At 38.8% G+C, this 16,648-nt stretch overlaps 2 protein-coding genes across 4 annotated transcripts in view; one reads left to right on the plus strand and one right to left on the minus strand.

The window, feature by feature from the left end:
- LOC123014434 (acyl-CoA Delta-12 desaturase) overlaps nucleotides 1-15,057 on the plus strand; it is a 36,708-nt gene extending 21,651 nt beyond the window's left edge. Inside the window, exons 2-6 of one of the 3 annotated variants that reach the window (XM_044413562.1) lie at nucleotides 13,348-13,533; nucleotides 13,729-13,907; nucleotides 13,960-14,296; nucleotides 14,346-14,534; nucleotides 14,586-15,057. In XM_044413562.1, coding sequence (XP_044269497.1) covers nucleotides 13,733-13,907; nucleotides 13,960-14,296; nucleotides 14,346-14,534; nucleotides 14,586-14,961 — 1,077 coding nt within the window. In that variant the 5' untranslated portion in view covers nucleotides 13,348-13,533; nucleotides 13,729-13,732 and the 3' untranslated portion in view covers nucleotides 14,962-15,057. Of the gene's footprint in view, nucleotides 1-13,217; nucleotides 13,534-13,728; nucleotides 13,908-13,959; nucleotides 14,297-14,345; nucleotides 14,535-14,585 lie in introns of those variants that run through there. The other 2 variants (XM_044413563.1, XM_044413564.1) reach the window with 2 other exon arrangements.
- LOC123014422 (roundabout homolog 2-like) overlaps nucleotides 1-16,648 on the minus strand; it is a 100,728-nt gene that overhangs the window by 1,527 nt on the left and 82,553 nt on the right. The window contains 5 exon segments of the mRNA XM_044413539.1: nucleotides 1-1,415; nucleotides 1,475-1,691; nucleotides 1,740-2,017; nucleotides 2,420-2,686; nucleotides 3,021-3,302. The exon segment at nucleotides 1-1,415 is cut by the window's left edge and continues 15 nt beyond it. Coding sequence (XP_044269474.1) covers nucleotides 1-1,415; nucleotides 1,475-1,691; nucleotides 1,740-2,017; nucleotides 2,420-2,686; nucleotides 3,021-3,302 — 2,459 coding nt within the window.

A 16,648-nucleotide genomic window follows, 5' to 3' on the forward strand; every position in this document is an offset into this window, starting at 1 on the left:
CATGGTGGTGGCGTAAGGAGTGGGGTTTTCGGGGGATTTCTTGCAATTGTAAAAGGTGGAGAGACTCCGAGTGTCCACTTCGGCATAATCAGCGGGTTGAGCCAAGGGGATTGAGGAGTCTTTGTCGCAGTCGGTTTGGCGCCACCCCCGGTCAATCCAAAGGGTGTCTTTTGCGTTCAATTGACTGGCGTTGACCACAGGGACGTTCAAATGGCCCAGTTGTTTGCTCAAAGACTGGCGTTTCTTCAAGTAGAGAAGCCCTCCAGTGATGACTAAAATAGCAAGGATTGCGGTGGCCAGCAAGACGACGAACCAGGTTTGTTGGACTAAAGGGACAAAAGGGCCTAAAGTGCGAGGACTCTGAGCGCGAGGGGCCGTCAATAAAGGCACTTGGTTGGAATAAGGGCCTTGGCCAGCGTGGGTCAAGGCTGCAATTCGTGCATTGTAAGACCCACCGGAAGTTAAGTTACTGATCAAAACGGAAGTGGTACTCGAGTTGACTGTCAAAGACCGGATTATGGACCCCCGAATCTGGATTTTGTACCCGATGATAATACCATTGTGGTGTTGGGGAGGAGGAGGCGACCATCGGACCCACCCAGCGGTATCATTAAAAACCCCAGCAGTCACACTATCTGGAGGTGCCGAAGGAACGTCTTCTAGAGTTTGGGCAACTCTGGAATTGCTCGGTTGACCCTCAACTGACTTGTAAAACGGCGCGATAAAAAACTCATATTTGGTGAATTTCTTCAAATTTGACACTGTATAGCTTTTAGTTTGCACGTCAAGCACTGTCAGTATGTTGTAATTGTGGGAACCCCCCGATAGCTCCCGGAACCGGATATACAACCCTTCGATGTAGTCCAACGCGGTTAGAGTCCAAGTCAATTTGACTGAACTACTAGACTGAGGCCTTGCATCTCTCAATTCGACTAATTTGGTACTAAGGGCAGTCCTAGCTGTGTCTAACTCCGACCCGGAAACCGCTCGTGAGTTCGCCAAAGTCCGGGCGATAGACGAAACCGGACTCGCGGGTGACAGTCCATGGGCATTTTCCGCGCGCACTATAAACATATACGAACTATCGGGTTTCAATTCACGCACTACGATGTAATTGGAGACACGATGGGCGGCAATGACCCATCCGGTCTGGAGATCGGGGCTCCAGTACTCGACAGTGTACCCCACAAGTCCGGATTCGGTACCATCGTTGTCCCACGCTAGCGTAATACTGGATTCAGTCGCGTTGAGAATCCGGGGCTGGTTTGGTGCCTTTGGGAAGGTTGAAGGGTCTGGACTGCGATGTAAGAGGGCTGAGGAACCCTCAACTACGCTGAGGGAGGCCGACCAGGAGCTTTCACCACTTTCGGAGATGGCAGAACAGGTGTATAGACCCGAATCGTCCAAACGCAAATCTGTAAAATAAAACAAAACAAAGAAATAGAAGAAATGTGATTAGTTTAAAGTCAATTACCATCTATATCTAGCGTTCCTGTTTCACTAATTGTGTATCTATCGGGTAAGTGGTCCACTTGCAAAACCTTCCCGTCCTTGGACCACCGGATTTTCGGTTGTTCCCCTTCCGGACTAGAAGCTTTGCAGTGCAAAGTGACCATGCTGTGCAGTGGTAGAGTCTGATTAGCCGGTCCAATTTGTATAATTGGTGGCGGGAGATCTGCTACCGACGTGACCTGCAAACACAGGATGTAATTCCTGCCGTAATTAAAACGTCCTAATACCTGCAGGAATGCTCGCACACTGCTCGATCCTGCAACACTTAAAGCCGAGCAGACTAAAAAGCCGGCATCTTCGCGTTGGACTCCTTGGATTCGAAGTGTTCCATGAGCGTTGACGTGCATGTGGCCGTAGGAATTGTCCGGAAACATGAGCATTTGGGAACCTTCTTTGGTCCAAAAGACGGATGGTGGGGGGTTTCCGGTGGCCGAGCAGTGGAACTCGACGACGCCGTTGAGGGAAACCTTCTGATCGCGAGGTTTTTCGATGAAGGTTGGAGGAGCTGAGGGAGAAAATTTTACTTTGGAATTATCCTCCTCGTTTCGAAAATGTGGCAGTTTTGTATGCACAACTCCACCACTTTAATAAAAACGCTTTATAAATGTTAAAGCTTGTGGTGGTCCTCGCCCATTTCTCTCCGATAAATTATGTATGATTGCAATTTTGTCTAGACAGGTAAAAAACTCAACCCCTCGACAGAATACAAATGACATAAGAAGTTTATATTTCGGAGTCTCAGCCCAAAACCGCGTCTTTTAACAAGATAACTGATTTAAGAGCGACAAGAGCCATTGTTTTGGGTCGATTAAACGGCCTTCCGATAATCATCTGTATTCCATTAGTCGGGCTTTGACAGATCGTCTCCGCGACGTGACGAGTTTGAAAAATGCCCCAAATGACTCACAATTAACAACAAGCGATGCTTTTGCCGTGATACTCCCGACGACGTTTTCGGCGGCGCAGATGTAAATGCCCTCGTCGGAGGTCTGCACGTTGTCAATGAGGAGCGACTTGTCGTCGAGGATTCGGGCGCGACCGATGGGCATTTTTCCGTCTTCGCGCTGCCACAGCACGTTGGGGACGGGCTCGCCGTCCACGGCGCACTGAAACACCACCCTCTTGCCCAGGAGGGCCACCACGTCTTGAGGCTCCTTATTGAAGAATGGTTTCACTGCAAGGATAAATTGAGAGTAATGTCACCCCTAAATAAAAATAAAGAAGCAACTTGGGGGATTCAGAGCGTTACTCTCGTAAAAATAGAAATGAAGGGATCGATCCTGAGAGGCGGAAACGCTCAATAATGTATCGGCATCCGCCACTATAATCACAGTAATTAAATTCCGCGTTTGAATTAATCAAACGATGGCTTAATAATTCAAAGTTTTGGGACCGCACGACTCTGTCGAAGTCTTTCGGTGAACCGACTTGTGAATAAAGCATTACACTCCAATTGTGGGGTTTCGGTTGTAAAATCGAACACTTTTTTTTCTAATTACTTCACTTACCATGTACCGTGAGCATAACGGGGGGTGTCTCCCTCAAGCCTACTAAATTATGGGCTACACACTGATAGCGTCCCTCGTCGTGTTGTCTAACATCCGAGATCATGAGATTTCCTCCATCGACAATCCTGATCCTCCTCCCATCCACCTCCAAGACTTCTCCGTCTTTTCGCCACATTAGATTAGGCTCAGGATGACCCCTAGGTGCCCCACATTGGAGAAGAGCCGTCTCTCCCGCCGCCACTCTCGTGTCAGATGGCATGACCCGAAACTCGTCTCTCAGCACTGTAACAAAAATCGAAATTGGCGAAAAATCGTTATCACGTGTGTTTATGTCGTCCATAAAACGCGTTAAAAGCCGCCCAAAAGGGAAACGTCGAGGTGCTTATGGTAATAAGATTAGATATGCCTTAATAAAGCAGTGCATGGGTTGTTGGTTTACGACTCGACGGGCGAAACCAATAAGTACTTTTAAACTGAAACGTACACGCATCTCTTGTGGGTAATATAAAATTTAAATTAGCCACGCGAAAGACAATGCCACCCAGAAATTCAAGACCTCCCACCGTAAAGAGGATGCGCTGGAATTCGGCCAGGAGTTAACAAGGGTTGGAGGGAAAGAAGGACCATCGCACGCCCATTAATTAAATTTCCGCGGATGTGAACCTGGCTGCTTCGCATTAAAGGCATTTCGAACACATGTAGACAATCGGCGAGGAGAAACAGCGACGTTTTTGTGTCATTTCGCAGACACTGCATTCATTCACGAGACGCGGTAGCAGGAACTCGTCTGTGGTCCACTACGTGCAAAATTGCATTGACAAAAAGCTAAGATTGGATGTAAATTCAAGTGCTTGATCGATGGTTTCCGCTAGAGGCAATTTGGTCCGAGGCGAGCCATCTACTAAAATTTTACTACCGGAGCAATTGCGAAGCAATCGCGGAGTATTCCGGGAATGTGCTGCAGATAATCGGAAAGTGGACTATAAAATCTTATTCGATTCATGCAGTGGAATACCGTTCGCTTGTATTATGTCTAAATCCTTTGTTCCGGCTAGTCGGACGGAAAAATCACAAAGGCCAAGTAAGAGTTCAATTAATGGGGGAGATTTCAAAGAGGATGAAGCGGGTCAAGGAGGATGCGGTCGCGGGCAAATGGGCCAGAAACAAACATCGATCCAATTAAGAGATGTTTTACAGGGAATCAAGCTTTTTCAGTGCCATCTTATGAAAATCGCAAAAAATAAAAACAAGTATTTACCAGTTTACAAAAAAACATGAATGTTTATTAAAGTAGCGATTTTTCTTTGTTTGAAATCATTAATCAACGACTATTTTCGATGTCCTTTGCTTAAGACTGCGGAAATTAGTCCAAAATTGGTAATTTTCTTACAAGTACCTAAAATACAGTTTTGCGGATGAATCGAAGCTGAGTCCGCAAAAACGTTTTAGTTTTAGTTTTAAAAATTTCTCGAATTTTTATCATTTTAATTACCATGCCATTTTTTTCGTCCGGGAAAACTGTATTTTAGATACAGTTTGAGCCAGAAAAAGACTTATTTTGAGGACCTAAATGGGAACGTAAACAAAAAACCCTAATTTAATTTAAAAAAGCGTTTAAACTGAATGCATAATAAAAAATTGAAATGTGTTTGTTTGTATATTTTGCATCAAAATTCAATTCAATGGCCCCGAAAAGAAATAATTTTTAATCAATCCATTGTGTTTTTTAATTTCGCAAAACTTAAATTCAAAGTCACTTTGGTCAGTAATTTAATTGAACGTTTACTTTTAGTTTGATGGATTATTAATTTTTTTAAATATGAATTTAATGGTACTAGGCATGTGATTTTGGTAACTCAAATAAAATGAGCCAAGGTTATGAGACATAAGTTGTCAATAACCATAATTTGAATAAAATTGCATCTGAAAAATAGAATACGAGTTGTTGTTTTTCCAAAAAGTAAGGTTCAAAAAAACTCCCTTTCATTAAGATTTACATTTTAGTAAAATAATTAACTATACCGGGTGAATAAAAAATATAAAACCAAGTGTTTTTGCATAAACTAATTACTTTATAAAAAATAATTTGTGTAGTGTAAAGTACTATAAAAATGTGATCGTTTTTCAAGCATAAAATTGTTCGAAATTTTTTTTTCGAGTTTAGCAAAAAAAAATATTTTTTATATAGCAGATGTTAAACTAATTCTTTATCAATTCTTTTGAGTAGATAAAGTAGCACTTTAACGGCAAGGGTAGATAAAGTAACACTTTAACAGCAATGGTAGATAAAACGTTTTAACTTATTTTATTCATTTAAATTTACAAATTTTATCATCCACGAGGTGGAATAAAGCGTCCGATTTACACTCAAACGAGTTGAATACAACATTTTATTCTTCGAATTAGACTCAACAAGGCTTAAACTTGCTTTAAATCTGTTAAAAATAATCTGATGTTTCGTATCAATGCCAAAAATTGTAATGTTTTTTGTGCAGGTACAGGAGTGGTTTTAGATGAAGGAAAAAATTCAATAAGAACTCACTTTCTTCCAGTTTTAATTCGTTCGAAACCACCCCAAAGTACCTAGTCTGTCCTATGACCAAATGCATGAAACGACCACTTCGGTTAAGTTCGGAAAATCTTCCGCAACGCAAGTTTAACAGTTTATTAAAAAAATTACTGGTTAAAAAACAATTTTATTTAATTAGAGTTAATTTTTAGATCATGATCTTTAATTGTCATAGTAGGTTGCCATTAACCCGGTGTAATTGAAACGGAATATGTATGGCTGGTATAAAAATGAATATTATTATTGATAAATAATTTCATCAAATCGTCAAATACCAGAAAGATCGATGTGCTCCATAAAAGGAGTCGGATTCTTCAATTTAAGCATTATTAAGGATATTTTTGGAAATAAAAGACAATTTTTCAAGAAACCTTAGCAGGAATCCGAACCTTGAACGAGTGAGTATTGAGGAAGATTCATTCGAATTTTAGAGAGTACATGACAAAGCTTGAGCTGGAATAGCGTAGTGTGGTTGTTTTATCTTTCTAAATCCTGCAATTAGGCACATTTCGCTCGCAATACAGGATGTTCGTTTTTCGAGCTCCACCATGGGGATCTCAGTTATTATAAGAATTACGAGGTCGGTTAAAGTAGGGCAATTTTTATGCTGAACAATAATCTGAAAGAAAATTTAATGTGATTTTTAGTTTTTGAATAATTGAAAAGAAAAAGAAATTTGTAATTTTTGTTTTATTTTTTCAAGCAAAAATTAAAAGACCTACAACAATCAACATTGTATTTTCTTATGGACGCCATATTTGATTTATGTAATTTAGAAAAGTTTTTTTTTTGTTCCTGATTACAACGATGTATCACACGATATGATTAAATTATACATGCTGATTAAGATTAAGAAAAAACGTTTTTGCAAAGAGTGCTTTGGAAAAAATGCCACCAATTTTAATACGATGACAGATTTAGATTCCTTGTAAAAAAGTGTCTTAAGAACGTCCAAGTTAAAAACGTCTAGGTCTTTTAGCTATTGCTTGAAAAAATAAAAACAAAAATTACAAATTTCCGTTTTTTCCTAATGATTCAAAAACTGAAAATCACACATTTAATTTTCTTTCAGATTATTGTTCAGCTAAAAATGCGCAACTTTGCCCTAATTTAACCGATCTCGTATCTCTTATAATAACTAAGATCCCCATGGTGGAGCTCGAAAAACGAACACCATATATGTATATGGCAAATTTGTGGTTGTTTTGGCACGAACGGCGATAGGGATCAATCGAGTGGTTCCTCACGAAGAGGCGAAAAAGTGCCCACGTAGTAATCCCCGTAATAAGACGGGTAATGGTCATAAGTTTGCAACAGTGGCTCCCGGCAGTAAAAACCCGCGATATCAGATCCACGAATCACGAAACGGCGCTTGTAATCACGCATCAGCCGAAATAACAGTGGGCGGACAGTGTTCCAAGACACGAAGGGTCTTAAACGCACTCGGGAATCCGTCAACTGATCCACTCGACCGTGTAAATGAATTATCGAACGCCAGGTGGGGAAAAAAGAGGGACGAAACTTCAATATTCAGCGATATCACATCCCGTAAATCTGCTAAATCCAGATGTGCATACAAAGAAGTTGAAGTTTGCAGCAGGTTGGGCCTTTTTTTCAAACTACATAATAGATAGTGAACGTCTGGAACACTGTTTGCATTTATATCGGAGCTCAAAGTGAAAAACTTTCTCCCAATGGCACTCTTTTATTAAAATTCATATTATGCGCCGGGTATTAGCGAGCGTACGCCGCGAGGGTTTTAATGGACTGGAAAAATCATTAAAACGGATTCGAATTTCCCGCCGGAATTATTGCGCGGCAAAATCAAACCGAGAGTCGATTATTCTTGTTAACAAGCATGTTATTAAGTTATTTGTACCGTGCTAAAGGTAAAAATAACAAGTCGAAGGCTCATTCATCATTGAGAGCGCGACAAGCAGCGAGGCATAGCTGCGACGACGGCCGTTTTGCTATTGGAAGTTATTATTTACGGAGGTTGTGCAGGAAGTCCTCGATATAAAGACGTGGCAATTTACTCCATGTTGACATAGAATGATATCGTAATAGCTCACCCGAGTTTAAAAAGGCGCTGCTACTGTTTATAACAATTTCCTGCTGTCACAGGATAAAAGAGGCTGAATTCGGACCGATTATGCCAGTTCATCACATCTATCATTTTTACAACTTTCAATTCGGTAAAACGCCACTATTTACGACGCTATTAGAACAAAGTGCCCATCCAGATCAGATATAAAACATTTATGTACACCAAGAAACATTCAGGAATCAATAGGAATGATATATGAGCTATAAAACGGCCTCAGCATATTGAATTTTTCTCCAACGGCCCTTAAAATATCGCGCAAAAAACGATAATATCATTTCCATACGAGATCTTCACAGTCAGCGATTTCAAACTTCCAGACAAACTTCATTAAAACCAGTGCCAGAAACACACAAAAAAGAAAAAAAATCGACCACACACACAAACATATACACAAAACTTTTGACAGGCGTAAGAAAAATGGTGGAGATTGTAATTGCACGAGGTGAGTGTCTGTCCGGGGAAAAAGAAGTTATTGTTATCACTGAAAGACGAGTCATTAATCACCTAAATTGGCTTTCATTCGAGATAATACCCAGAATAATAAACGACCAACAAGAATAATTAAAAGATTTATTTAGAATTTCGCGATTTATGGATACTGAGAGACTCGCCGGCTCCGATTGACATTAAATCGTCAGTAAACAAACAAGTAGGCCGAGATTTTATGACAAAATCAACAAAACCAACGTTTTGTCATCTAGCAACAAGCAAATTAACGGCAATAATGGCACGTGGACATGCTGCTGCCTGGCAACTGTGGCACACGTGACCGTAGTAACTGTCACTGGCGACAATGTACGACACAGCCTGCTTATTTTGCAACAAAATGACACGATCAGAATTCTTATTCCAAAGAATGACACTTACTAAAAATTGTAACCAATATTTATACAAAAATTGCAAAAAAAAACATTCTTACATGGAGTGTAATATCGAGAAATCGAGATAATTTGTAATCGAGTCATCTTTGGATCCGAAAACGTATGTCTGTTTTTGAAGTCAGTGTACGTGAAACGTCAAATAAAATGCCAAGTCGAGAGATAAAACGACAATATAGGCTGAAATTAGTCGTTGGCGTATAATAATAGAACAGTTAACGGTCTTTTATGAAGGTACATCATAAATTTTGTTATTAAAATCATCATTTTTTTGATCATACTATTTTACCTTTCGACTTGTCATTTTTTTGACGTTTCAAAGACATACATACGTTTTCGGATTCAAAGGTGACTCGATTGCATATTATCTTATTACTCGATATAAGAAGATAAATCAGCCTGTATGTATCCAAAGCTCCAAAAATACCGTGCGATCAAAAAAAAATAGAGTAGGCCTCGATTAAATTCTACAGTTGGCAACACATTGGCTGGGAATCTGTGGAAATTTTCCACACAAACTGAAAGTGAAAATGACGATTCACCGTTTTCGTTTTGTACAGCATTTTTGTAATAACTTACAACAATAAAAATTTTCTGCTCTAAAGTGAACATTATTTCACTCAAAATGAATAAAACGCAAACTTGTCAAAGTTTCCGCTGACATTTGGCAATCAGGATTGCCATCTGAAGGACTTTAATCACCGCCTACTCTAATTTATTTTATTCTGATAGTAGGCAAAGATTTTTATGGCAAAACCGACAGAACCAACATTTTGTCACCTAGCAACAATCAAACTAATTATCAAAATGGCATGTGGACATTGTTGATTTGTTGTTGCCTGGCAACTGTCTACATGTAGCCTTAGTAACCATCATGTGTGACACCATTATAGCCATAGCCTGCTTGTTTTGCAACGCAAATCGACAAAATTAACAACAAAAACAAGTGTCTACACCAAATCTGAAAACATGTCACTTTACACAGTAACGGTTATACATATTTACAAAAAAAAAGTAAATTTGCTTATATGTCTGCTTGAAAATAAAAAAAGTTTAACATTCACTTATAAAATACATATTTATCATACAATTAAATATTTGTTTACAAATATATAGCATATCAACACGTGGCCTTTGCAACTCTCAATCGTGACATTACTTCGAAACCGCCTGCTTTATTTTTTAGCTCCAGGCTCACATTTACAACCATATTAACGGTTTAGGGGATTGGAAGAGTGTCTCAAAGACAAAATAAGCGCATTTCTGAACCACTTTTCCCAGAGAAAGCAAAGTTGTGTCTCTTTTGACGACTAAGTGATATAATTACTAGCACACGTTCCCGTGGGACTGCAGACGATGGAATTGGTTGAAATTGTTGATTGATGTGTACCTCTAATTATGTCCAAATCCATCACGAGTCCGCTAATAAAATTTTATCTCGATTTATCTATTCACAATTCCCCGAAGCGCTTCGCCTTTGAATACCAAACAAATAGTCGATTCTTATTCTCCTCTCGTCTGCATCTAGTCTGTCATCTCACCGCCGGTTTTTTCCTCGCCATTTTCCCCCTCCCTCCGCAAATTTGCCAGATAATAGATAGTCGGGGGATCCCGGGGGATGCACGTGTCGGCCACGTGCCGCCCTCCACCACTACGAATTAGGCGGTTTGTTTACACGATGGCCATTAGTGTGTCGTATTTTTAGTCCGAAATGGATTTTTTCTCATTCGCGGTCGGTTATTTCGAGACGCGCGTTGTCGTCGCTTCTCTTTCACATTCATAACTCAATAATGGTGTTGTTGACCTATGCTGCATCGCAGGTTTTGCATTTATTTCTTGTCGAAGGGAGGGTTAAAATGGTTGTTTTATTGGACAATTAAAGAATTAACAGCAGGGGTTTGGTGACTGGCGATTTATCTTAGTCGCGATTGGTTTTGGATGAAATGAGGATCCGCACTGTTGAGTCGTCCTTTTTTTTTTAATTAAGAAAGCAAAAAGTTGGGCTTTCTTTGTTTTGCAACGCGAGGTTGGAGAGTGCTCCAAACGGAGATAAGATCTAATTAAATAAAACAGTTTATAATGAGGTCGTTGTCTCTAAATATATTTATTTCCATTACGGAGAGAAAATATTGCTTTAAGCCCTTGGGGCTATAGGTGAGTTTCTTTCAAAGCTGCACCATCAGTACTTATTGTTCCTTCTTATCTTGATGTGTAGTGTTGAAAGTTTCTCAAGACGTCAGATTTTTCACGAGTCCCTAATCCACAAAAACTTGCCACCCTTGTAAGTACAAGTCGTCGAGAGTCCTCATGAAAATAAATTTTCGTTGGAGAAGCCATCAACAGTGTATCTGTGTTTTTATGGTACGATAGTGAATAGAACAAGGCGGGGACCCTTATCAAAGGGTTCGTAATGAATAGTTGCCCTGTAGACAATAGTCCGGCACGATTAAAGCTTTAAAGGGTCCGAAGGGAAAAAATCGGCGCTTCCGCCAGCTGCTACCGATTTTTAATGGACTTTTATACAGTTTGAGTAGGTTGTTTACACGCCACCAATGCAGGAATATTATCGCCGAAAAACTAGTACGTTTGCAGGATCGCTATAATAGCCTATTAGGCCCGATGCCAATTTCTATTAGCTGTGTTTACACACTCGCTCTTAATTACAAAATACGAATTTCAGGTTGCAGGCCTTGGAAGTGATGAATGGCCATAATTTCGGATTGTGCATTATGGGAACAAAGATATTCCAAATCTATTCAAAGGGGGACAAAGGATTATCATTGAATCATTACAGTAACGAATTGCGCTATTACTTATATTTGTCGAAGCTTTATCTTGCGTATATTGTATACAAGGGGTGGGAAAGACGGTGCTTTATAACCCGTTATCTAAGATTAATATCCCCAGTCCTAATCCCACCCCCTTCCGGTGGTGAAGCTTCTACTACCCAAAGAATTACTGCAATGTCTAGGTTCATTACACTGTGGGCATTTTTTGTCTTTGAATTACATACCGTAAATCGGGGTTACTCTGGCATGAGGGGTTTTTGTTGTAACTTTCTTATTTGTTGCAATATTTTCTTACAAAAATTAGCATCAGAACAATTGATCCTTCTGCTTTAACAAACTTAAAATTTTGCCTCAAGGTCATAGTTTTTCCAAAAAAAAATTAGAAAATTTGGTGTCAATTTTGATCGTCCCTTTAATTACGTTGAAAATCGAAGTTATGCTAGTCTGGGGGTACTTTGACAACTTAGAACTAAAAATATGTAACATATGATGTAGTAATCTCATTAAACACAAAACATAAAGTGAATATTTTCTTAAAAAAAAACTAAATAAGTCATTTTTTGGTATGTTAGGGCTTTTATATGGTATAAAAATAAAATAAACATACTTTCGGTAAAGATGAAACAAAATTAGTAGTCCCATAACGAGTCAAAGTAACCCCATTTTACGCTATTTACCGAAAAAACTTTTTGATTGATCAAAGTCTTACTAAAAACTAATAAAGTCACTTTAAAACGTAGTTTTCATCCCTTAAAATAATTAAAAACTTGTATATACGGTTTAAAAAGTTTATATTATTAAAAAAAGATACTCTGTGTAGTCGAAAATAATTTTAGCAACCCAGTATTCACTTAAAAGACAACCTAAATAAATTTTTCATATGCGTATTTGCCTCTTTAAAAGCTGTTAAAGAATATTTTGGATGAAAATTATTCAAGTTTTTTTGAAAAGAAAAAAAATGGAAAACCAAGTCGATCCATCCAACGAAGACTAATACAAAAAATGGCAGATTTCAGTTGATCTAAATAAAAATCTTCAGCCATTAAAATTATAAAATCTTTAAGTGTTTATTTCTCAGTTGAATATAAAATGAATTATACAAAGTGCGCCAGAATTTGTGCCAGAGAGAAAATTGCCATGTAAGGTCAGGTACATGAAAAAAGTGTTCTATCTATAAAAATTTCGCAGTGATGGAAGATTAAAATTTGCTCATTGACTCTAAGTATTTATTTCTGTTGGAAAAATAGTTTTCCAAGTTTTTTTGCTACAAGCTATTAGAAGAGGGAACAAGAAAACTGTATCCTAAATTGTAACTCTGTTTAATGATATTTGTGGCTTTTATTACGAAAATTTTTGTATATTTACTAAATAATTATAAAAAAACTAAGAAAAAAAAATGTTTTTTGTATATTATACAAGATCATCAGTATCATTAAAAAGACATAAAAAATGTCAAATGTCACAGATATAATAAAAAAAATTTTTTTTCCATATTCCTGGTATCTTATTTTACTTGAAATTTTTCTTTTTTCCTTCCCTGTATTTTTATTAGCGGTATTCTGTGCCACTGTGAGGTGAAAGTTTTAGAATATTGCCATGCCCCAAAAATTTCTTTTGAATTACAATTTTACCGTCAAATATTCGTTTTTTATCGCGCAAAAGGGTCAATTTTCGAGTCAATGTTTCAATTAAACTGATTTAACTTTTAAAATTTTTTATGTAAAATTCCGTTGTACGTGCTTTCACGCGCCGTTTCCACGTCAATCTCGTAACAATTCCATTTAATAGCCCACGATAAGCCTCCGCTTAATTTCTGGTACCGTTTTAAAAAATCGCATTATCTTTCGTTTTGCATTCGAAATCGGATCACTTTCGATAGTCCACGCAAACTTGCAATAATTTATCAAAAAAACGTCCAGTCGTGTTGTGTCTCATCCGGGGTTAAATGTCATATTCAAGTGTGATAAGAGTACCATTTTTGCAGAGCATATAAAAGGACGTGAACCCGCTTGTCTCCAGTTCCATAATCTTTAGCGGCACGCGATTGGAGGGAATTGTGTCACGTGATCGGGATACCGTTTGCAAAATCGTGAAGTGAGCCAGACTTCATTGAGACAGTGCTAATGTCGGTGTAGGTACAACATTCAAGATTGTAAGTGTTGCGTGAAAGGTGAGTTTCTAACGGATTTAAATTTGATTCTAATTGGCGTCATTTATTCTATTCATGAAGCGCGCTATTGTATGAAAAATTTCTACTTCCTGTTATCTATTCAGTTATCTATTGCTGTTTTTTTCTCGATGGGATGATGTCCCCGAGCAAAGTTCGACATGTGGCGATACTAGACTTTCTTATCTTGAATTCCAGTGCAATGTCGGCCCAGACCATTACCACAACGGAAACTTCCCAAAATGCCCACAAACCGCAGCAGTACCAATGGAAGATGGTCTGGAGGAACATCATCCTCTACATAATAATGCACATCACTGGTTTCTACGGACTATACCTTGCCGTGTTCCATGCCCAATGGAAAACAGTCTTTTACAGTAAAAACCTAGTCTAGGTTTCATTCCTGGTACTACAATCCCTAAATTCTAGGTTGGTTCCTTCTGATCATAGCCCTGCAAGGAGTAACAGCTGGCAGTCACCGACTTTGGGCCCATAAGGCCTACAAAGCGCGATTACCCCTTCGTATGCTACTTTGTATTTTCCAAACCTTGTCCCTTCAGAACCATATTTACGACTGGGCAACGTACCATCGCGTCCATCATAAATACGTTGATACCAATGCCGACCCACACAACTCCCGTCGAGGGTTCTTCTTCTCCCATATGGGTTGGTTGTTCATTGAACCCCACAGAGATGTGGAAGATAAATACAAATCGATCGATTTTAGCGACTTAGAGGCTGATTCGGTGGTCATGATCCAAAAAAAGTAAGTACAACTTATGGTACCACTTTAACACTCTAACCACGACTTGTAGGTACTACCACGTATTTTTCGCTCCAGTTATCGGATTTTATCTACCAGCAGCAATTCCGTGGTACTTCTGGGGGGAAAACTTCTGGACTGCATTTTTCGTTGCATCCATGCTCCGGTATTGCGCTTGTACCAACATAACGTTCCTTGTGAACAGTTGGGCCCATATTTATGGGTCCCGTCCATACGACAAGTACTAATCACAATGCCTGGGAGTACCATTATGGTTAAATTGTTTTTTTAGGAACATTTATCCGACTGAAAGTCCCACTGTTGCGGTCTTGACCGGTGGTGAGGGTTGGCACAACTACCATCACACATTCCCATGGGATTATAAGACCGGGGAGTTTGGGAAATACAGGAGTAACCTTACTACCGGTTTCCTTGACTTTATGGCCGCCATAGGCTGGGCCTATGACCTCAAAACCGTGTCAGAAGAAATGATAATGAAGAGGGTGGTAAGAACCGGCGATGGTACTAGGAAATTTGATAAAATCGATAAAATACTCAATGCGGATGATGACCACCACCATGAAGACATGGTTTGGGGTTGGGGGGATAAAGATATGGCCAAAGAAGAAATGAATTATGTCAAAATACACAATCGGAAAGAAGACTAAATCTAGTTCGTTAATTAATTTATTATTATCAAATGGTTTACTTTGAGGTACTCCAGGTCAAGTCATTGAACAATAGATAATAAAATTTTTAATTTATCTCCTCGTTTTATTTCGTTTGTAACAACTAATAACCGAAATTTTAATTAGAGGCCAAAGGTGAGGGTGTTTCTGCACCCTCGACATCTCCGACTTCGCAATAAAACCGAACAATAAAAACCTTAATATGAACATACAAGAGTCAATAAAGCCAAAGTTACGTAAGAGGGTGGTTTTATGGGGGCACTAAATGATATGCATATTAAGGTGCGGTGAATACAACACTGGAGGGAGCGATTCAATTCCCATTATTAGCGAATTTTTTCTCGTCACAATGAAACCAAAACAAAAAGAAGAGATTGGAGCACTTAATCTGCTGCATCAGACTTAAGAACATTCGTTTTCATAATCAGATGTTTCACATTACACGGTGCCCTGTTATGTGGCATAATCTGATATTCTTCAGTGGTAAAAAATTTAAAACGGAACATAAAATTTATATTTATGATGACAGCCTGCATTATTTTTAATGCAAGCTATTAATAAGTTAATAAACAAATGTCAGAGTTATTTATCGCGTTATTAAGGTTTTTTATGCAGGACAGTTAATGGAAAATTGTTTCAGAAGATTGGACGGTTTCAGCACGAGAGATTTATTTTTGCTCAAACGGGAAATAAAAATTGACGCTGAAACTGATTTTTTCAGTTCAGTCAAAATCTTTCATGCAAAAATCAAATCAAAAGTAAATTTCCAGCGAATCCTCGTGCTAATTATTGTTTTTTTTTTGTGTTTCGCGATGCTTTTAGTCGTTTTTGTAAATTTCTGGGTTGTGCAAGTTGTCCTTGCGGAACCTCGGAAGAGAGCAAACACAATTAAGAGAAACTAAAAGCGGGCGTAATTGATATTTTAATGGATTTATCAAGTTTTGCTGCAGTGGAGCGATGTTGAAAGGTCTGAAGTGCTCACAAACATACTCTTTCGTGTGTATTCTCGAGTCAATTTGTCAAATGGGCATCATTAGCATAATCGCAAACATACGACGTATTCAGAAGCTCGACAGTCAATATTTGTGTGCGGCTACCAGTCTCTTCTCTGAACCAACAACACGCCTAAAAAATTTTCTTTACTTACTGAATTTATTGCCGCTTTGAATAATAAACATTCGGGTTTTATTGCCGGCCGTGTGAAGGCAAAGAGACATTAAAAATCAAAAATGACTTTACGGAGAAGTGAGCCCACGCAGTATGAATTTGGGCTTTATCTGGTTTTAGGGTTGGTGCAATTATATCACTGAAACCATTCACGTCATCGTCGCTTGCATATCGGTGGAAATTATTTATGGCTTTGGCATTAGGACTGGTATATTAGATAAAACGCCCTTCATCCCTAGGGATAATATTAGTGCTAGGAGCAAGCAAATAAAGCTTACATGTCCGAGGGTGGCATTGGGGATACTTACAATTTTCCAACCCCCGATACTAAAACCGGTATTAGCGCTATTAGACATATCTGGTCCAACAGTCACGCCAATTACTGAAATCTGCCATCAAGTTGTCTGCTAGGGACAGCCAGTTCGATTGCAATAATACAGAATTACGTTATTAGCTGAAAATTCCATTATCGCTGACTAAAGCCACTACTGAATGGGTT

This window comes from Tribolium madens, unplaced genomic scaffold (assembly GCF_015345945.1).
Source record: "Tribolium madens isolate multiple individuals breed KSU strain unplaced genomic scaffold, Tmad_KSU_1.1 Scaffold_97;HRSCAF=244;Tcas5.2_LG3a, whole genome shotgun sequence".
In the NCBI taxonomy this organism is placed as follows: domain Eukaryota; kingdom Metazoa; phylum Arthropoda; class Insecta; order Coleoptera; family Tenebrionidae; genus Tribolium; species Tribolium madens.